At 36.9% G+C, this 22,562-nt stretch overlaps 1 protein-coding gene across 7 annotated transcripts in view; it reads left to right on the top strand.

Moving 5' to 3' along the window:
• ECPAS (Ecm29 proteasome adaptor and scaffold) overlaps positions 1-22,562 on the top strand; it is a 130,057-nt gene that overhangs the window by 34,685 nt on the left and 72,810 nt on the right. For all 7 annotated transcript variants that reach the window (XR_002517467.2, XM_031654398.1, XM_021927282.2 and 4 more), the window contains 7 exons: positions 5,778-5,894; positions 7,850-7,968; positions 9,718-9,867; positions 13,140-13,308; positions 16,539-16,678; positions 19,380-19,461; positions 21,710-21,829. Coding sequence is in view for 6 of the 7 variants with exons in the window: in XM_031654398.1 (XP_031510258.1) it covers positions 5,778-5,894; positions 7,850-7,968; positions 9,718-9,867; positions 13,140-13,308; positions 16,539-16,678; positions 19,380-19,461; positions 21,710-21,829 (897 nt within the window). In the remaining variant the exon portion in view is untranslated. The remainder of the gene's footprint in view (positions 1-5,777; positions 5,895-7,849; positions 7,969-9,717; positions 9,868-13,139; positions 13,309-16,538; positions 16,679-19,379; positions 19,462-21,709; positions 21,830-22,562) is intronic.

Genomic DNA, 22,562 nt, shown 5'->3' with positions numbered 1-22,562 from the left:
ACGTGCATTTGATTATATCACTCTTCTATTTAAAACCCTTCTGTGACCTTCTCTTACCCTTAGGATACCAAGGTCTAAAAGGCCCTTCAGGAGTTGATTTCTCTTTACTTACTTAGCTTTATCAGTTTCGTTATTTAGCAGATATTTACTGAGTGCCTTCTATATGCCAAATCTTGGGGATATGGTGATGAATGATGACAACACCTAGTTGGGGAAATCAGTATAACACAGTCAGGCAAATAGTACATAATTATAATTTGTGATACATACCAAGATGGAAAAGGAAAGGATTTTATGAAAGAATATATTTGGGACATAATTTAGACTAAGTGGGGGGTATAAGGGGAGGCCTCTGGTGTGTGCAGGAAGTAGCCAGGCTAAGAGATGGGGGAGACCATTAATAGGCCCTGTGCAGGTGTTCGGAGCAACACACAAAGTGTGATGCTTTCAGGAAATTGGAGAAGGCCACAGTGATGTCTCCAGTGCATGAGAGGAAGCCTGATAGGAGGAAAGAGGTATTCCAGGGGCACTAATTTGAAAGGGTATTGATGGTAGTGCCACCATAACTCTAGCTGTTGGCTGGAGAAAGACTTGGAGTAGAGGCCAAGAGTGGAGAGCTGAAGAGCAAACAGGGAACTTTTGCATTAGTCCAGGCTTAGTATTGTCAGTAGTTTCAACTCATTTACTTTTCTTAGATTTTTTTTTTTTATTTCTTTGTATTTTATTTTTTTATAGAAAGTCATTCAACTCTGTCCATCTACTTTAAATGTTCAGTTTGTATCATTCACTTCTATGATACTATTATTGTTTTTTTAAAAAATAAATTTTATTATGTATATTTGAGGTTTACAATGTGATGTTATAGAATACATATAGATTTTAAATGTTTACTGAAGCAGTTGAGCATATCTTTCTCACATAATTTTGTACTATTACTCTTAATATTCTATTATCATTATTTCAAATGGGAAATTCTATTCTTGTTTCTGATTTTATTACTACCAAAGTTTTAACCTTTTAATCGGCCATTTTGAAAGGAAACCCAGCTTTTAGATTAATGTTCCCTTTTTAACTGTATTTTTTCTATTTTTATTCAAATTATTTCCTTTTTTAGATATGTTTTTCTTGTGTAAAGTTTTAATTTATATAATAATCTGTCAATGCTTCTTATGTGTCAAGAAAAGTGCTAAGGACTTACATCCTCACGAGGTTATGTGAGGTAGGCATTATCCCCATTTTATAGATGAAACTGAGGCTTGGTATGATTAATACACTTGTTTAAGGTCAGATAACAAATGGTCAGGCCAGGATTTGAACCCAGGGCTTTTGAACTTCACAATGTAAGCTTGGCCATCAAGTTAAATGCTTTATTCTTTAATTATAATATGTTTAAAAAAAAGAACCAAAAATGCCCTCAGCTTATGAATTTCTCCTTGATGACTATTTTAGTTACATTTAATAGTTATATTGATGTGCAGTTTGGTCATTTTATCTTTGACTTATTTATAAGAGTGTTGTTTTTAGTTTCAAAATATTTGATATAAAATTTGCCTGGTTTTATTGCATTCTGGTCAGAGATCATAGTGTGCAAATGTTACAGTCCTTCAAAGTGTATTCTAATGTTTGTAAGAAAAGCCTTTCAGAAGATAAAAGGGATACTTCCTGTTTGTGGAATATGGAGCTCAGCATGAGTTATGGCCATTCGTTAGTAACATTGTGCATTTATGTCTTGAACCTGTCTTCCAGTCCTATTATAAGTTGGTAGTCCTGAAGTATAATGTCATACTACTGTTACAGTTTTTCTGATTTTTCTTTCAGTTTTGATAATCTTGGCTTGCTGCATTTTGATGTACAAGTTTAACACCTTGTTTTTATTAATAATTATAGTATTTTATGTATATTTTTTATCTTTTGAATTCCATTTAAGGTTTTTTCTCCAAAACCTGTTTTATCCAAAATTAGTATTGTTAACCATCGCTTTCCTTCTGTCTGATAAATATTTGCCCTAGCCTGCAATTTTAACCTTATTTACTTTGGCTGTATCTCTTAGTACAATGGAAATGTCACATATTTTTGAGGTTTGAATTGAGGGCATTTACATCAGTTATTGTGATTATTAACCTAAATTTTTAAGAAAAAATTTTATTGATACATAATTATACATATTTATGGAGTACATGTGATATTTTGATACCTGCATGTAATATGTAATCAAATAATTTAGTATTTAGGATACTCATCACCTTATTTATTGTTCTTTTGGGTTGGGAACATTTTAGATCTTCTAGCTATTTTGAAATATACATGATTATTAACCTGTTTTATCACTTGGTCTATTTGTCCTTTCCCTCTCTCCCTTTCTTTCCTTCTCTTCCCTTCTTTCACTTTTTCGTTATCAAACTGTCAACACTGGTGTCTTCAAGGGGCTGTGAAAGGACAAGGGAAAAAGGATGCTTGAGATTTTCCACTTGATTTGTTATAATAAATATATCTTTTTATTATAACTTTAAAAAGCAATAAAATAGAATAAAGTAATAAGGATAAATGTAATCATTTTGAACTTAATATATTTAATTTATACTAATAAAATAGCATTTTTATTTGTCCTTGTCAAATTGGTTAAGTTGGAAAACCTTTGGAATAGGGGAAATGGAATCAAACAGCTAAAATAGCCTGTTATATAGTAAGCATTGTGCTAAACTCTCTGACTTATCTTTTCATTAAATATTTACAGTAGCCTTTGAAATGTTATTTGAATTCCACAAGTGATTTTTAAATCTTTCTTGGTTTATAGAGGATTCCAGACAAGATATAACCATATTTAGGAAATTCGCCGATATTTAACGTGACAATAATGCTAGTAGGAAATTAAGTAATTAATCCATTTAAAATTAAAAATAGGCCAAGTGCAGTAGATCATGCCTGTAATCCCAGCACTCTGGGAGGCTGAGGTTGGAAGATAGTTTTGAGACCAGCCTAGGAAACATAGCAAGATCTCATTTCTACCAACAAGAAAGAAAAAAGCCATGCATGGTAGCATGTGCTTGTAGTCCCAGTTACTGCAGTGGCTGAGATAGGAAGATTCCTTGAGACTAGGAGTTCGAGGCTGCAGTTGGCTATGATAATGCCACTGAACTCCACCGTGAGTGACAGAGTGAGACCCTGTCTTGGAAAAAAAAATCAAAATAAATTTATTATTAAAAAAAGCATGTAATTGTGGGCAAGATTCTCTATCTCCATCAGTATAATTTTCTATAGAGTCCCTCTAGGAATCAGCCTAGATTAGAATGTCAGAAGAGGGCTCTTTCCTTTAGACTACTTCCTCCTGATTGTTTTCCCTTGTCCCCTAGCAGTATCACAGATCCAGGACAGATAGGAAGTTTGGATGAAGTATGGATGACAATGCAAGTTTCTAGCTTCTTGGAAGGTATCATGTCTCACTGACAAACACTGTCACTGATGTGAGTTCAAATATCAGTGTTTGAAAAAGTTAAAAAAAATGGGCTCTGGAGTCATATTTTGACTGCTATTTGCTGGCCCAGTATCCTTGGACAAGTTACTTTACTTGAGGCTTCTGCTTCCTCATCTGTGAAATGGGAATGACACCACCTCACTGGTTGTCATGAGAATCATATTAGATAAGGAATGCCTGGGGGAAGAGTGCATAGAAACTGTGTGATAAATGGTAGCTATTTTATTATTACTATTTTATCATTCATTCAACATTGATTACAGAGTTGTTTTTATTCCTAAACATAATTCACCTATTTCGTTATTGCTCTAGATCTCTTGGAATTTTTTGCTGTCACTGTCAAACATCTCCACATCTTTCCTTGTGCGTGCTTTGAGGCTAGAGCACAAATTTCAGAAATGAGGGAGAATAGTGTAAACCTGGCCCTGCAGAATAATTATCTTAAACTCTTGAGTCTTTCTTAGGCAAGACTTTCTACAAATCTTACTTCTCAATGCTCGATTTCTTTTCTCTTGGCAGATAATCTTTTTATTGTAGTATAATTGAGGATTTGACATGAGCCTCTGTACATCCCTTTCTGTCCATGCAAACTGTTGACTTGTCAATTTCTGTTTTGCCCTCTTTTCCCACTTAAAGGAGAGGAAGGTTATTATTTCTTACAAATTATTTGATAGTATCAGATGATATTCAGAATACAATAAAAATGCCTCACACTATTCACAATAGCGACTTGAAACCAACCCAATTGTCCATCAATGATAAACTGCATTAAGAAAATGTGGCAGATATACACCATGGAATACTATGCAGCCATAAAAAAGGATGAGTTCATGTCCTTTGCGGGGACATGGATGAGTCTGGAAACCATCATTCTAAGCAAACTATCACAAGGACAGAAAACCAAACATCACATCTTCTCACTCATAGGTAGGAGTTGAACAACAAGAACACATGGACACAGGGCGGGGAACATCACACCCTGGGGCCTGTTGGGGGGTGGGGACCTGGGGGAGGGATACCATTAGGAGGAGAAATACCTAATGTAAATCACGAGTTGTTGGGTGCAGCAAACCAACATGGCACGTGTATACCTATGTAACAAATCTGTACATTGTACACATGTACCCTAGAACTTAAAGTATAATAAAAACAAACAAAAAGCAACTCCCAGACAAAAATAAAAATGCCTCAGCATTTTGCCAGAATCCTTTCTGCTTTTATGAACTCTTAACCATTCTGGGCTTCAGTCAGACGCAGTGTGCCCCAAACCTTCTTATAACTGATACTCTGCTTGGAACTCATTAATTATTCAGAATTCAGTGTTCCTGTCACTTCCTCCTTGAAGTCCTTCTTGATAGAGCAGATACTTTTCTCTTCTGGAAATCCACTGTATCTTGTATGTCTCTCTCTTCATAGTATTCATGGTATGTTGCAATAATCTGTTCTTCTTGGGGGACATGCTTCAGTCTAGGCCCAACTTGGATCTCAACTTTAACTAAAGGCCATCGTAAAAATAAATTCACTTGGCTGGGCGTGGTAGCTCACACCTGTAATCCCAGCACTTTGGGAGGCCTAAGTGGGTGGATTGCTTGAGATCAGGAGTTTGAGACCAGCCTAGACAACATGATGAAACTGCGTCTTTACTAGAATACAAAAATTAGCCAGGTGTGATGGCTGGTACCTGTAATCCCAGCTACTCGGGAGGCGGAGGCAGGGGAAATGCTTGAACTCAGAAGGCGGAGGTTGCAGTGAGCTGAGATCACACCAGTACATGCTAACCTGGGCAACAGAGCGAGATTCCGTGTCAAAAATTAAAAAGCCAGGTGCAGTGGCTTATGCCTGTAATACGAGCACTTTGGGAGGCAGAGGTGGGCAGATCGTGAAGTCAGGAGTTCGAGACCAGCAGGCCAACATGGTGAAAAAATAGAAAAATTAACTGGGCATGCTGGCGCATGCCTGTAATCCCAGCTATTCGGGAGGCTGAGGCAGAAGAATTGCTTGAATTGGGGAGGTGGAGGTTGCAGTGAGCCAAGATTGTGCCACTGCACTCCAGCCTGCACGACAGAGCAAGACTCTGAAAAAAGAAAAAAAGAAATTCACTAGTGCATAGATTTTTGGGAGACAGTATTTTTGAACAAGACTCATGTAGTGTATACTCCCTTTCTGGGATGTAAAATTTACACCCTTTAAAAGAACAAAGTAGCTACTATTCACTAACATAGATAACATCTGAGAAATGAATTTTAAGATGAGTGGTTTTTAAGATATGCTCAATAACTTCAGTTCCCATCTCTCTGTATTTTAGGTAATGGAACTGCTGGTGCATCTGAATAAACGTATAAAAAGCCGCCCCAAAATACAACTTCCAGTAGAGACACTGTTGGTTCAGTACCAGGACCCTGCTGCAGTTTCCTTTGTCACAGTGAGTGTTGTATTGGAATATTTTCTGACTCATAGCAAATTTTCTTCCCTAACATTTATCAGATGTCATCAACATATTGGCAAGCTTAAAATTTCACCTTAGACCACTTCTAAATGAAACATGAGTTTTTTTTTTTTTTTTTTTTTAAATGACATACTGTTTTTCCACTGAGTACCAATCCAGAGGAAATGCTACTTTACAGTAGCAGGGTAATGAGTGGCTGTTTACATTGGGCAAAGGAATGTCGGTGAAATGACTTGTCAGGTATGTTGTTATATAAAATAATGATTTGATTTTTGGTAAGAGACTATATGAGATGGGTCTGAATAGAGGGAAATGTTATACGGCTTGGGCACAAATAAAGCATAATGGAGGAAAAAAATGAGTAAAATGGCAAAAAATAAAGTGAATTTTAAAAAATCTTGTGTTTTTGATGTGTATTCAGAAAGATAACTTTTTTATAAAGTGGAGTAAATCTGACTGGTAAGAAACATTCCTTTTAAAGTGTTGTCTTCATAAAAATTAAATGTAAAAAATGTTGGTGCTGTGTGATGGCAGGTGATGTTTTTTTCCTGGTCCTTGTAGTTCCTAGCATTGAGGCAGAATCGATTGAATCTTATCTAACCTCTGGAGTCACAAACCTTTTGGAGCCTGTTATTGGTCCAGACGTCATTTTGTCTGTGCCTGTTCTGGATATTTGGCTCAATTACACATTTCCTTTCTTTAAGCAAATAGGAACACTGTGTGCCAATAAAAATGCCAAATATAATTTATTTAAAGAAATAATCTTATGAAGCCCATTTACTTTAGTAAATAATTCTTCAGAGGCCAGGCACGTTGCCTCATGCCTATAATCCCAGCACTTTAGGAGGTTGAGGCGGGCTGATCATGAGGTCAGGAGTTCAAGACCAGCCTGGCCAACATAGTGAAACCCCATCTCTACTAAAAATACAAAAATTAGCCGGGCGTGGTGGCGCATGCTTGTAGTCCCAGCCACTTGGGATGCTGAGGCAGGGGAATCACTTGAACCTCAGAGGTGGAGGTTGCAGTGAGCCAGGATTGCACCACTGCACTCCAGCCTGGGTGACAGAGCGAGACTCCATCTTCGGGGGAAAAAAATAAAAAAGCTTCAGAAAAGCAATTCTTAATCTTATCTGTAAATCCAGGTATCTGTTTATGGGTTTGCTTAAAATGCAGTATTCACACAGATTATAGTGATACCGGTTGAGTATCCCTTATCTGAAATGCTTGGGACCAAAAGTGTTTTGGATTTTGGAATAGTTGCATCATACTTACCTGATTTAGCATCCCAAATCCAAAATCTGAAATGCCGCAAGGAGCATTTCCTTTCTGTGTCTTGTTAGCACTCGTAAAATTCCAGATTTTGTAGCATTTTGAATTTCAGATTTTCAAATTTGGGATGCTCAGCCTTGCACAGACACGCAGCACTCAATTTCCTTTGGTTCATCCTGCATTGGTGAGTTACTGGAATGAGGAACCACAGAGTGCTGCAGTATACTAAGTTTGTTTTAGTCATTTGACCAGTGAGAAATGGCAGTCTAGGATTTGTCAACACCTCATCTCCTCCTAGCTTGTAAGGATTAATGCAACAGGCTGGGAGATCTGATGCTAATGTGTAGTGTGTAGGTGTAAATAGGTTGAATGATTATTTTTTTCTTCTCCACGATAAACTGCATATATGAATGCTTTAGATTAGTCCATGCTACCTCACATTTGACCTACTTTAAAGCAAGCATTTTGAATAAGTTGGACTGGAATTCTTCCTCTGAGATACAGTAGTTGGTAAAGGTGCAGTAAACATGTGGAGGGAGGATGAGTCACGTTTACAATGTCTTTGTTGTAACCATAACTCTCTTAAGTTATCAATCATATATTTTCATTGAAATCATAGAGTATTTCCTTCACACTCACTTGCTTTTCTCTTATTGCATTAGAATTTTACTATAATTTATGTTAAAATGGGCTATCCTCGCCTACCAGTGGAAAAACAATGTGAACTGGCCCCTACGCTTCTTACTGCCATGGAAGGGAAGCCTCAGCCACAGCAGGATAGGTACGGTTTCCTCAATTATCTAATTTCCCTCCTACAGGAGTCAACAACTGCCTTTCAAATATTAGTTCACATGTTTGGTTTTACTTGAGCAAATGGGAGGTCTTGAGCTGTTTTAGCTGACAAATAATAGAATTTTCCATGGTACCTCAAAGTTACTGTTTCGTTAATACTATCATAAAATTTCTTGATGTGAACATTGAAAAATGTGCAGAACTAACAACATTTATCTAAGTGTGTGCATTTTTTTGGCTAGTTATCTTGAAGCAGTTAATTTTATGTGATTGCAAAAATTAGAATTAAAAATCCTTTGCATCAAAACATTTCTATATTGGAAGATGTAAAGTTTCACAGTGGTTTTCTTAAGGAACAGAGCACTCGTTTGTATTGTTTTGGGAACTGGAGAGGTGAAAAGGGTTTTAGATAACATCATTTGTTTCTAGGCTTAGGCAAAAGTTCTTTGTTGTAGCCCTGTCATAGTGAGAATCATGATGAAGAGTGCAGAAGTATAGAGGAAAGATGGAGTGAAATCATATTTTCAGTTCACCTTTTAGTGCATATTCATTTTTAAAGAAATGCTGTAATACAGAAGAAGTTTACAAGTAAAATTAATAGACATCATAAGCACTGTGAAATTGTTTTCGGATGTTTTAAGAGTATCAAAAGATGTTAGTGAAAGGAATTACTGAGGCCTGTTACTTAAATTCATGCAGTGGAAATTTTAATATTATATTCAAAATATTAATACGATTGATTTTTAATTTTTAGAATAACTTTAGTTGTGGAATATATATATATATATTTTGAGATGAAATCTCACTGTGTCGCCCAGGCTGGAGTGCAATGATGCAATCTTGGCTCACTGCAACCTCTGCCTCCCGAGTTGAAGTGATTCTCCTGCCTCAATCTCCTGAGTAACTGGGATTACAGCTGCCTGCCACCATGGCCAGCAAACTTTTTGTATTTTTAGAAGAGATGGGGTTTTACCATGTTGGCCAGGCTGGTCACGAACTCCTGACCTCAGATGATCTGCCCACCTTGGCTTCCCAGAGTGCTGGGGTTACAGGCATGAGCCACTGTGCCTGACTGAAAATAATTCTTTATTTTTATTTATTTATTTATTTATTGAGATGGAGTCTTGTGCTGTCACCCAGGCAGTGTTGTGATCTTGACTCACTGCAAGCTCCGCCTCCTGGGTTCACACCGTTCTCCTGCCTCAGCCTCCTGAGTAGCTGGGACTACAGGCGCCCGCCACTGGGCCCGGCTGATTTTTTGTACTTTTAGTAGAGGCAGGGTTTCACCATGGTCTCTATCTCCTAACCTTGTGATCTGCCCGCCTCGGCTTCCCAAAGTGCTGGGATTACAGGCAAGAGCCACTGTGCCTGGCCTGGAAAATAATTCTTTATGAAAAGACAAATTGTAAGTTGAACTTTACTTAAGATTTCATATAAAATCTCTTGTGGAAACTTTAGATATTAACATTGAGCCCATTTTATGTATTTTTTTCGGATAATTTTAGTGAGGAGCCAGATTGGCTAAATGCTAATCATCACTCAATATACTGAACTTTCAATAAAAAAGAATTCTAGGCCAGTCCCTATATCAGGACTTTGTAAATTAGTGGTGTTGAAAAGGAACGTCTCTTGCTTAAAACTGCTAGTTTTTGTTATGTGATTTTTGTTTTGTCTGTGTTTTGCATGTATAAAAATCTCATTTTTTAAGTGGTTGCAATAAATGTAATTGTTTTTTCAGCTTAATGCATCTTTTAATACCAACCCTTTTTCACATGAAATACCCTGTTGAATCATCAAAATCAGCTTCTCCATTTAATCTTGCTGAGAAACCAAAGACTGTGCAGCTGCTTTTGGACTTCATGCTAGATGTCCTTCTGATGCCTTATGGGTGAGTTAAAAAATAAAAACAAAGCAATCTTGTTCTTGACTGCTTTTACTATGTGGAGTTAAATACTATTTTAAATGATTCAACTCTCACTAGTAAATGAATGCATCTCAACATCATTTATGTTTATAGAGATTTTTTTCTTCTAAACCTCTTCTAAACTTCAGCTCCACTGCTTATTGGCCTTACAAATGCTGAGTTGCTGTTATGATTTTTAGACTCTACCTGCCTAAGGTGAAATCAGTCTTCCCCCATAAAAATAGTTCCTCTTAGGCCAAGGTGGGAGGATCACTGGGAGCTAGGAGTTTCAGACTAGCCTGGGTAACAGAGCAAGACTCTCTCAAAAAAAAAAAAGTTTCTCTTTTAAATTTGCTATCAGTGCTATGATGGTTCTCTTTGCCACCTAGCCATACAATGATAAATTGTCTCCAGCTTTTTTCTTCTTTGTTGCTGCAATATCAGTTGCATACTGCCTCCTTCCTTCTCCTTGCTGTGTCTGGAACCCTTCCCACTGCTATTGTCTAGTTTTACCTCTTTTCAACTCTTGTCATAATTTCTTTCCCAGCGGCTCCACTTCTTCAAATCTCTCTATACCACCTCTCTGTGCTTTACCGGATTTTCAAAACACAGATCTCATCAGGCAACACCTTAAAATCCTTGGTTTCTCATATCCTGTCATTATGCATTTCATGCACTCTTATGTGTCCTTGCTGTTTATTTTTAAGAGAATGCCTTTCTGTCCGCCTAGAATGCTTCTTCAAAAAAAGAAAGAAAGAAAACAACAGAAAGACACTTCGAAAAACAGCATCCTGGCCAGGTGCAGTGGCTCACACCTGTAATCTCAGCACTTTGGGAGGCCGAGGCAGAACAGATCCCTTGAGCCCAGAAGTTTGAGACCAGCCTAGGCAAAATGGCAAAACCCTATTTCTACAAAAAAATACAAAAATTAGTCAGGCCCCATGGCATGCACCTGTAGTCCCAGTTACTTGGGAGGCTGAGGCTGGAGTTTTGATTGAGCCTGGGAGGTTGAGGCTGTAGTGAGCTATGATCATGCCACTGCACTCCAACCTGGTGACAGAACAATACCCTGTCTCAAAAACAAAAAAAAGAAAAAAACATCCTAAACTGGCCTAAATGTCAACTCCGTTTGTCTCTGACAAATTTCTTCTCCTAGGCAGATATAATTGCACTATTTTCTGTGTCATAAAAACACGAAATACCTGCCTATATGGCCACTGTGTGTTTTTGCCACATTGTAGACATTTCCATCTCCCCTAGTAGATGGTGAGCCCCTTGTAGTCATGTAGCTTTGGTCTCTGGCATAGAGCCCGGATTGTGATCTACTTCTAGTCTACTTACTTTGTCCCTCTGCCAGATAAATTTTTCCAAAATGCTGGTTTCATCTTGTTTCTTTCCTGATCACAAAATTACGTGTACATGATAAGCTAGGCATGTGGAGCTCCGTATCATTTGTTTCTCAATCCAGGAACGAGAGTTCATGCGGTGTGATGAACAAATTTGTTCTCCTCCTGCCCCTCTTGTTTGGAAGCCCAATTTTCTGGGCCTTCAGTCACTCCATGTTCACTCTCACCACCTGTTATATCATTTCTTATTTCTCAGCAGTTTCTTTGCTTCTGATAAAATGGCAGATGCTATTACATGTGTTAGGTTGTTACTGTCTCAGCTTACTCCAGATGGCAGAGACTCGATGTTACATCTCCTTATATTCCTCTGTCTTGTGTTTAGGATGATGTTTGTTTGTTTGAGACAGGGTCTCACTCTGTCACCCAGGCTGGTGTGCAGTGGTAACTCAATGCAGCCTTGACCTCCTGGGTTCAAGCAATCCTCTCACCTCAGCCTTCTGGGTAGCTGGCACTACAGGTGCGCGCCACCATGCCCAGCTAATTTTTTTGTATTTTTTGTAGAGATAGGGGGTCACCATGTTGCCTAGGCTGGTTTCAAACTCCTGGGCTCAAGCGATCCTCCCACCTTGGCATCCCGAATTATAGGCCTGGACCTATATTGGGCCAGGGGATTATAGGCCTGAGCCACCACACCCAGCCTTAGGATGTTTTATGCAGTATTAAGATGTATTAACTTATTGATTGATTTACTTAATGCCACCAGTCTTGCTACAACTTAGAAATAAAAAAACTTCCTTTTATATTTGTTAAATCAGGAGGCAGCCAGAATGACAGGTGATGATGGCTTTGGTAGATAAACCTTGAAATTCAGATTTACCTTAGGAACATGATGTAACCAAGCCAGTGATTCCTCACATTTTTCTTATTAATGAGAACTTGGGTCATTTATATAATAACATTAAAGCGATTCCTTAGGAGATTTTTAAAAAATAGATAAATTTAGGAATTGAATAAATATGACATGTAAGTAATGTGGAATAATTTACTGTCCTATCAGGTTCTAAGTGTTTTCTTGAACTTTTATTATAGTGGATATTTTATTATAATATCCAATATGATAATGGAATTTAATAGCATAGATCTTTAGTTTTAAGAGATTTGAATTAATATTTATATCAAAAACTTCGTTTTGTAGATGAGTAATAACAGTTTAATTGCATCAAAATGAATTTCTTGGAGATCTTATTTCTCTACCATAGAAGCTTAAATGAAATAGGGATGATAAATTAACCAGGTGGTGCAAAGGGCTTTGAACATGTAATGGGAAAAGTCAGTTCTTGTGTAACTTTTCTTCTTTGGGCCCTTTTGAGTTTTTTCATTTTGGGGACTTTGTGTCTTATGTGGTACGCCATTTGGAGGTTTCAGTGGGTTTTCTAATGTAGGGATAAAGACCTCAGTTCAGGGAGGATTGAAGGTGAATTACAGCTTCGTAGAAATGAGAATGACTGTAAAAATACTCTGGGTATAGTACAATAGCTCCTCCCAGTCCCCTTTGTCAACAAACTTTTCTCCATATTTGGCAGCTCAAAACTCAGAATGTGGTGATTCTGGAGTAGCTATTGGAGCAATCATTTATAGATGGAGAATGATCAAAATATTTATATTCATTGTTGGTAACAGTTGTAGTTCATTTGTAACCAAGTTAAATGACATGTTCTTCTGGTTAGTTGGCTGAAGATATATCTTTTCTAGATACCTTAAAATATTTTTATGATGAAATTTTAATTTCAAGTGTTCATTCTTCTAGTAAAATACAGTAGGAGGACAGTATATGATTGAATGTTTTGTATGCATATATAGATGTAAATGCTTGTGTTTTTATAGAGGGTTAAAGTGTTATTTCCTTTCCAGTTACGTGTTAAATGAATCCCAGAGTCGCCAAAATTCATCTTCAGCACAGGGTTCTTCTTCAAACAGTGGAGGAGGTTCTGGAATTCCACAGCCTCCTCCGGGAATGAGCTTTTATGCAGCTAAACGAGTTATTGGTGATAACCCATGGACACCTGAACAATTGGAACAGGTATCACACACTGTTTGCTCATAATAGTACTTGATTGTGGACATTTGCCCCTATGAAGTTCATGAACCATATAAAACATAGTTCTAGTATATTCAGGCTCTCCATTGAAAAATGTTTGAAAGGAGCAGTTGATGTAATGTGTTCTGTTCATGCTAGTTATTTATTAAGCCCTAGGGGCAGGGAGGAGTGGGACATGCTGTTTAGTTTTTCTAATATTGCTTACATATTTCAAGTATAAAACACAACTCACTTATAAATTGAATATGTTTAACTTTTGTCATTTAAAAATTTTCTTTAACTTTTGTCATTTTAATTCTTAAATTGTAGGTTAAATTATCATCTAGCTTTTATGGTGCAGTTAAAGTACTATTTTTCTTACATTATTCAACTTTTAAGGGCTGTACATTTTATGTAAAGTGAGGAGCCCCAGCACTTCACAGGTGACAATGTGGGGAAAAGCATGACTCCCTGTTATATTACTTCTTGGGAATTTAAAAATTGGCATTAAGAATTTTATTCTGGATTTAAACAGGACACAGATGTTCTCTGAGCAGCTTTTAAAAATGACTGGTGCTCTACAGAGAAGGTGCCTCACTGTGTCTGTGTCATCAGGCACTTCAGGGAAGAACAGATGAGATCAGTATGTAATTATTTTGGAATTCAAGCAACATGGGTTAGTCTTCTGATCCTTCCTTTATTTCTCCATGGCAGTCTAAATGATTTGATCCTTTTTTTGGGGGGAATGTAAGTGACCATTGATTAAAACAGTGTTCCTAGGAGAGGGAAAAAGAGGCAAGTGGGGCATTCTTGGCATTCACAAATTTATAGAATGTTTTATTCAGTAAGGGGTATAATTGATTTGATCTCCTTCTTCATGCTTTATGGATTTTTTTTTTTTCCTCCTTAAACTATTATGTAAGTAAGAAAGGTAAAGAATTAACAGAAGCTACTCTTTATTGAGTGCAATCTATGTGACAGGCACTGTACTGGGTACTTTGAATACAATATCTCATTCAACTGTCACAGCAACCCAGTGAAGTATAGAAATTGTTAGTTCCATTTTCTGAAAGGCATGGAGGTTTTGAGATTTACCAGGGTCTCACTTTTAGTACCAGGCTTTGAATCTGGGATTATCTGAGGGTTAAAGCTACAAATGCTGGAGAAAAATTGTTATAGTTCAATTATAATCTTAAATTGGTCATTATTTGCCAATACGCGTCTGTGTGTATTTTGTCAGTTTCATAATCTAGTGCTGAAACGAACAGTTTAGTTTCAGGGGTGAAAGCTGTTTCCTCTAATTTTAAAATATCTCTTTGTTTTATACTTTTTCTTCCAAGTAAAACATGTTTTTGCTAATTATAAACCTAATGTAAATATTCAAGTAATTAAGAATAGTAGAGAAATTAAAAATTAAGGGGCTGGATGCATTGGCTCAGGCCTGTAATGCCAGCCCTTCGGGAGGCTGAGGCGAGTGAATCGCTTGAGGCCAGGAGTTCGAGACCAGCCTGAGCAACAGAGTGAGACCCTGTCTCTATTAAAAATACAAAAATTAGCTGGGCGTGGTGGTACCCGCCTGTAACCCTAGCTACGTGGGAAGCTGAGGCATGAAAATCACTTGAACCCAGGAGGTGGGGGTTGCTGTGAGCTGAGATCGTGCCACTGCATTCCAGGCTGGGCAGTAGAGCAAGTCTCTGAGTAAAAATAAATAAATAAATAAAAAAGGCCAGGTGTGGTGGCTCATGCCTGTAAACCCAGCACTTTGGGAGGCCATGTTGGGCAGATCGCTTGAGGTCAGGAGTTCGAGGCCAGCCTGGCCAACATGGCAAAACCCCATCTCTACTAAGAAAACAAAACAAAAACAAAAGTTAGCCAGGCATGGTGGTGTGTGCCTGTAGTCCCAGCTACTGGGGAGGTTGAGGCACGAGAATTGCTTGAACCCAGAGGCAGAGGTTGCAGTGAGCCAAGACTGCGCCACTGCACTCCAGCCTGGGTGACAGAGCAAGACTCTGTCTCAAAAAAAAAAAGTTACCTGGAATCCTGTCACACTAGTTTGTCATCTGTCTACAGTTTGCTCTGTGCATGTGTGTATGTGTTCACAGTTTTAAATAATACATTTCTACTTGTCATGTAATACATTGTTTGTAGTTTGCTTTTTATATTGAACAGTATTTTGAATTTTTAAAAAAGTAATTCGTTTGAATGTTTGCATACAATTGTATGTGATATTTTTTAACCAGTCTCCTATTGATGGACATCTGTATCATTTTCTGTTTTCTTTACGTATTTTTTGTTTAGTTTATATCTTTGTGTACTTGACTTCCATAAGTGTCTTTTTTATGGCTGTACAAATGTTTGAATCTTTTCTATTGTAGCTGTTGTTAAAAGTAAGTTGTGTTGAGCGGGGGAGGGAAGGCAGGTCCTTTTTTGATCTGTTATACTTTTTTAAATTGTGTTTTTTTCTCATTTAATAATTGTAAAACTTTATTAATCCTAGTATATGTGAAAACTGTTATGTGACGATTTTTTAAGATGAAAATGAAATTTTATTTTTTCAGGTATATTATCCTGAATACAGTCATTTGTAGTGAAATTCATAGCATCTTTACATTGCATGAAGTTCTAAGCAGAATCTCTCTTTAGTCTGTTTCATTTCAACCAGTCAATTAAATTGAAAACTGTTTGATTAGAATTTCACTTGTATTGAGTAGCTAACATTTGAAATCGTATCCTTTGTATGTTAGCAATAGAGTGAAACTCCATGGAATGTGAGTTGTTTAGTTCTTTTTGAACTGTCAGGAAAATCCATGGGGCACTTTATTCCTGGTGTACCACTGTCTTATCTGGAGGCCCCAAATTTGGACTTCAAGACTTCATCACTCTAGAGAGGCTGTGTAACTTCACTAGGGTGGCTGTGTATCATAATAATTTTGGAGTCAGAGAGACTTGGGTTTGAATCCTGCCTTAATTGTTTACCAGTGTCTTAAAGCCTTGCCTCAGTATTTTTAGCTAAAAAATGGGTATAATGATTGATAGCTTGTGAGGATTAAGTGAAATTATGAATATATGTGCTTTAGTATAGTCCCTGGCACATTGTAAGCCCAAGTAAGAGCTGCTACTGTTGTTACTGCTCATCTTTGGTTTGTGACCACACTGATATGTTAAGCAGTACTTTGAGTGGGTGTCCCTTGCTCCCCTGACTGTTCTTTCTCCTTGCCTTCATTTGTCTACAGTGCAAATTGGGAATCGTGAAATTCATAGAAGCTGAACAGGTGCCTGAACTCGAGGCTGTTCTCCATTTGGTGATTGCTTCTAGTGACACACGCCACAGTGTGGCAACGGCAGCAGACCTGGAGTTGAAAAGCAAACAGAGGTAACTACTTCTCTGTAAGCTTTCAAGATTGAAAGGGCTGGATTTCTCAAAGCTTACTTGCCACATGTATGTGTATATATATATATATATATATATATATATATATATATATATATATATATATTTTTAGGATTTTATGTAATGAGGCATTCAACTTAGAGGAGATGATTAAATATACCCAGTTTGTAATAAAGTTTGCTAAAGAGTTGAATTCTGTATAAGACAGAGAAGAAAATCTGTATGGAGATGCTGTTTATAGCTGGACTAGGTTAGAAATGTCATCACAATCAATGAGACTTTTGGCTAGGTAGATGAGACAAGAATTGATGTTAAGAAAAGTGTCAGTTCAAGAAGTTACTAATTTTTGTTTTTTTCTCTGTCTCAAACCATTTGAGATTACTTTTAATAAAGCCTTTGTATGTATTATGGTTAATACAGTGAAAATTACATTCATGAAAAGAGTTGCTGAATAGATTCTAATTCACACATGAGGAGATACAGATAGCAAGTAGACTTACAGAAAATATTCTGTATAAGAAATAAAGTCAATGAAAAATAAATGAATGGGATACCAGTAGCACTGGATAAACCCGTTTACGTTTCTATTGAAACTGCTATTTTTATTTTTATTTATATATTTATTTTTTGAGACAGAGTCTTTCTCTGTTTCCAGGCAGGAGTGCAGTGGCACGATCTCAGCTCACTGCAGCCTCCGCCTCCCAGGTTCAAGTGATTCTCATGCCTCAGCCTCCCAGGTAGCTGGGACTACAGGCGTTGGCCACCACACTTACCTAATTTTTGTATTTTTAGTAGAAACGGTGTATCACCATGTTGCCCAGGCTGCTCCTGAACTCCTAAGCTCAGGTGATCCATGTGGCTTGGCCTCTCAAAGTGCTGGGATTACAGGCGTGAGCCACCATTCCCGGCCAAAACTGCTAATTTTATACCCTGTTGATTGGCATTATAAATTGAAATGAAGTTTTGGAAAGCAGTTTGCAATAAGTAATGAATCATAAAGATATTTCTATCCTTTTATCTCAGTCTTTTGGGAATTTGTCCTAAGGAAATTATTCGAAAGCAGGAAGAGATTTAGAAAAATTTTATAGATTTGTTCATTATATCATTTTCTATCATTGTTAAAATATGAAAACAAATTCAGTTTTCCATAATGGGGATGTAGTTAAGTAAATTACTATATGTATCTTTATGGAATATTACATATTTGCCAAAATATGAATGAAATTAATTACTACTAAGTTTTTAGTTTCTTTTACTAAAGTGTTTGTTTTGTCTGAAATCTCTAAACCTCAAGTATTATGAAAGAAAAGCAATGGCAGAGCTTGAGGATTAGTTAGTAGCAATCAGCTTAGGAAAGATGTAGGTGATTCATATCCAAAACAGAATTGTAGAATGCCTCTGAGGATAGCGGGATTGTGGCTATTCTAAGAAGCATATTGATAAACTATGAAAGAAAGATAAATCTGAAAAGCAGTCAAAGCAGCTTCATATGTTTGCACAAACACAGGATAGCTTGAAAGCAGAACTAGTGTCAAAGGGCAGAGAGAATATAGTGTGGTACACCAGTCAAATGGAAGGAAGGGTTGCATTATTGCTAGGTTTATGAAATGATTGGGTGGGATCTGCTGCAGAGGGTGGGAGCGAATCACCCATCATTTTTTTTTTTTTTTGAGGTGGAGTCTTGCTCTGTCATGCAGGATGGAGTGTAGTGGTGCAGTCTCGGCTCACTGCAGTCTACACCTCTCAGATTCAAGTGATTCTCCTGCCTCAGCCTCCCAAGTAGCTGGGATTACAGTAGCAGTGGATAAACTCATTTATGTTTCTATTGAAACTGCTATTTTTATTTCTATATTTTGTATATATATAAAAAATAGACCGCACCACCATGCCCGGCTAATTTTTGTATTTTTAGTAGAGACGGGGTTTCACCATGTTGGCCAGGCTGGTCTTGAACTCCTGACCTCAGTTGATCCACCCGCCTCGGCCTCCCAAAGTGCTGGGATTACAGGTGTGAGCCACTGTGCCCGGCCTTCACCGATCATCTTATATCTGAGTTCATCTTATTGTGGGGCCCAAACAGAATTAAGTCTTAGTGACTAATGGCAGCATAACTACTCTGCAGAATTAAAACTGCAAGTGTGTACTGGTAGATAAGGAGGGGGATGCTGGGAATCACAGTGACATAACATTAGAGAAATAAAGTGGCTTGCAAGCTTCCTAGGTGTGGCTTTAATTTCATGGGTACAAATTTTTTTGTCAGTTTCCTTATCACTTTTGAATTGCCAAATGGTTAAACAGACAAATCCTACCCTGCCCCAGGCCTCTTTGAACAAGTGTAGTAAAGCTCTGCTCTGTTGGAGTTGCTCCATGCCATTGGCCCTGTGAACCCATCTGTGTAGGAACAGTGTCCATTTTTCTTGTGGTACCAAATTGTGCCATTGGATACAATAATCCGTTGAGTCAGGGTGGGATAAGTGATTTGTGTTTGTTTTGGTTTAAAAACAAACTTTAATAGAAATTAGTACCTTTCTTTTCCTTCTCTTCTACAATGTCAATTGCCCATTTCATTTGTGTATTTCTAACATTTTCTTTTGTTAAGAAATGATGGGGCTATAATTTTTTTGAAATCACTGAAGGAGGAGGAAAAAATAATTTTAACAACCTGTGTTGAAACCTTCCATAGCTTAATTGACTGGAATAATCCTGCCATCATTAATAAGATGTACAAGGTGTACCTTGGAGATATACCACTGAAGACAAAAGAGGTAGGCTGTTTTGATTTATTCTTACATCAGCTTAAAAAGTAGTTTGTTGACATGAACTATGTATTTATGTATTTTCTTCTAGTTTCATTTAAGCTGAATCTGTACTATAACAAAACGATAGTTTTAAGTCATGCTAGTTTAGATGAATTAAAACCTGGTAACTTAGTTTACTGGATCTGGCATTGTAAATTCAGATTCCTAAATAACAACAACAAACTGTCTAGAGTAGGGATTGACAGATTTTTTCTGTAAAATTTGTAGGCTTTGCAGGCCTTATGGTCTCTCAGGTTGCAGCTGCTCAACTCTTGTAACATGAAAGCAGCCATAGGCAATACATAACCGAATGAGCATGGTTGTGTGCCAGTAAAATTTTGTGGATACTGATGTTTGAATTTCATGTAGTTTTCATGTATTACAAAATATTATTCCTTTGATATTTTTTAACCATTAAAACATGTAACATTGATGCTTAACTCATAGACCTTATCAAAATAAATGGTGGGCCAGATTCGGACTATGGGCTGTAGTTTGCAGACTTCTGGTTTAGAATCTAGAACAAAAGATGGGTTCTCCTAAAGCCTCAAAGTAAGACCTTTGCCTTAATAAGATGAGTTCTTTTTAGTTCACTGTGTTTAAAAGTATTCCAAGTCCAAACCCAGACATACAAGGATTATTTGTTTGCATGCTTGCATTCTTGCCCTTTTTTGTTTGAAATGGGGTCTTGCTATGTTGCCTAGGCTGGACTTGAACTTCTGGGCTTAAGCTGTGCTCCTGCCTCAGTCTCTTGAGTAGCTGAATGAATGGGAATCAGGACCTCTGAATTCTAGCCCCAAATGGCTGTACACATGAATGTGTTGGGGAGGAAAGGTTTGGCTGATCACATAACCTTTCCTGGCCTCATGTTCTTCATGTAGAAAATGAAGGGGTTGGATTAGATTAGTGGTTCTCGGAGTGTGTTCTATGAACCATTTAAGGATCACAAAAAACCTTTTAGGTGATCTGTGAAGGCCTTTTCTTTTTGTACCGTGTCAGTATTTGCACTCATTGTACAAAAGCAATGGTGAGCGTACTTGCTCGGTTCCTACCACACATCAAAACCATGTCACCGGATGACTTAACAGTCATTCTTTTCTTGAGTGTTATGTACTCATTTAAAAAAAAGAGAGAGAATAAAACTCAGCTTTACTTAAGAACATTCTTGATGAAGCAGTAAAAATGACTTTACTTGAAGAGTAGACAGACAAATTATAGCTACTGAGATGGGTGTTTGGCACATATTTTCTCTAAAAGGAAAAAAATGAAGTTGTTACTTCAAGAAAAACAACATGATTTATTGGCAATAATAAAAGTTAGCTTTCAAGCAAAAATTAGAATTTTGAGAAACTTGTGTTCACCACAGTGATTTGATGCTTATCAGTACTTAGTGGATTTTTCTGATGTGATTAGAACACAGGTGATATGAGCACAGGCTTTGTAAAAAAATGTTGTATGAAGAAACATTTGCTTAACTCAGTGAGCCAGTATTTTGCAAATGAGGAATGATGTTACAAAAGCATATAAGGGCAAGGGAGCCATTCAGAGTAAGATAATCAGCAGGATATAGTATAAGAGTATATAAGTTCATTGATATGGTTTCAACTCCAAATTGCAACTAATCTTTTTTCTTTTCATTTTAAAAAAATAAGCAATTAACTGTTAAGAAATTATTATTTGTCAAGTTTTGGTGTAGTATCAAAAAAGAATATCCACAATTACCTAAGAAGGCTAAAATCATCTTCACTTTTCCAACCACACATATCTGTGCAAGCTAGGTTTTTGTTACTTACTTCAACCAAAACAGTGTATTATAGCAGATTGAATACAGAAGAATATATAAAAATTCATTTCTCTTGTAGTAAGGTGAACATAGAAGTGATTTGTAGACAATGTAAAATAGTGCTTCTCCCTCAGTACAATTTTTTTTGCTTTGGAAAGTAGTTATTTTTTATAACAAATGTTAGTTTTGAAATAATGAGTTTATTAATAATTCTCAGTTAACAAATATGTTAATTTCGCAGTTTTAATTTCCAATTAATAAATATTGATAGGTTACACAGATATAAACAGAAGCTCTTTGGAGAGTTCAGTAATTTTTAAAGGGATCTTGAAGCAAAGTTTGAGAGACCACTGATTTAGATGAATTCTCATGACATTTTCAGTTCAAAATAATTTTGAATTTCTAAGTTAAAATCAAGCGTATTTTCAACAGGGCGCAGTTCTGAAGCCAGAGTTGAAAAGGGACCCTGTGAGTACGAGAGTCAAGTTAAAGATTGTCCCCCATCTCCTCCGCTCTAGACAAGCTGCTGAAACGTTCCCAGCCAACATTCAGGTAATTTATTTTTTCCAGAGAATATTGGCCTGTCTGCAACTTTTATGTCTGTTTAATTAGAGAAAGAACTGTGTTAATGGATATTCAGTGGGTAGGTTGATGTATATAACAAGATTAATGAGATTCTTTTTTTTTCTATCTTAAATTTGCTGCAGTATGATTTCTAAAAAATTATCAGAAAATATATATAGGTTGAGCATCTCTAATTAGAAAATCTGAAATCCTAAATGCTCCAAAGTCCAAAACTTTTTGAGTACTGATGTGATGCTCCGAGTGCAAAATTCCATACCTGGTCTTGTGTGATGGATTGCATTAAAACAGTCAAAACTTTACTTCATGCACAAAATTATTTAAAATATATAAATTACCTTCAGGCTATGTGCATGAGGTGTATAGAAAATGTCAGTGACTTTCATCTTTAAATTTGGGTCTCATCCCCAGGATATCTCATTATGTATGTACACATATTCCAAAATCTGAAAAAATCTGAAATCTCAAAACGCTTCTGATCCTAAGCATTTCCAGTAAGGAACACTTAGTCTATACTATATATGGCTTCCATTTATCTTAAATGTATGGTAATAATCCCTTTCAAACAAGATTTTTTTTAATGTGTGGCTTTTCTCCAAAAATGGTATCATTAGCAACTTAGTCACTTAAGTGAAAAAGCTGAGTCATCCTTAACTGAAAGCTCACTTGAAGGCAGTGGCCAAATCCTCTTGATTTCATCTTC

This window comes from Papio anubis, chromosome 13 (genome assembly GCF_008728515.1).
Source record: "Papio anubis isolate 15944 chromosome 13, Panubis1.0, whole genome shotgun sequence".
Classification (NCBI taxonomy): domain Eukaryota; kingdom Metazoa; phylum Chordata; class Mammalia; order Primates; family Cercopithecidae; genus Papio; species Papio anubis.
The sequence above is the reverse complement of the archived record's forward strand: the minus strand, read 5'-3'. Positions and strand labels throughout refer to the sequence as shown.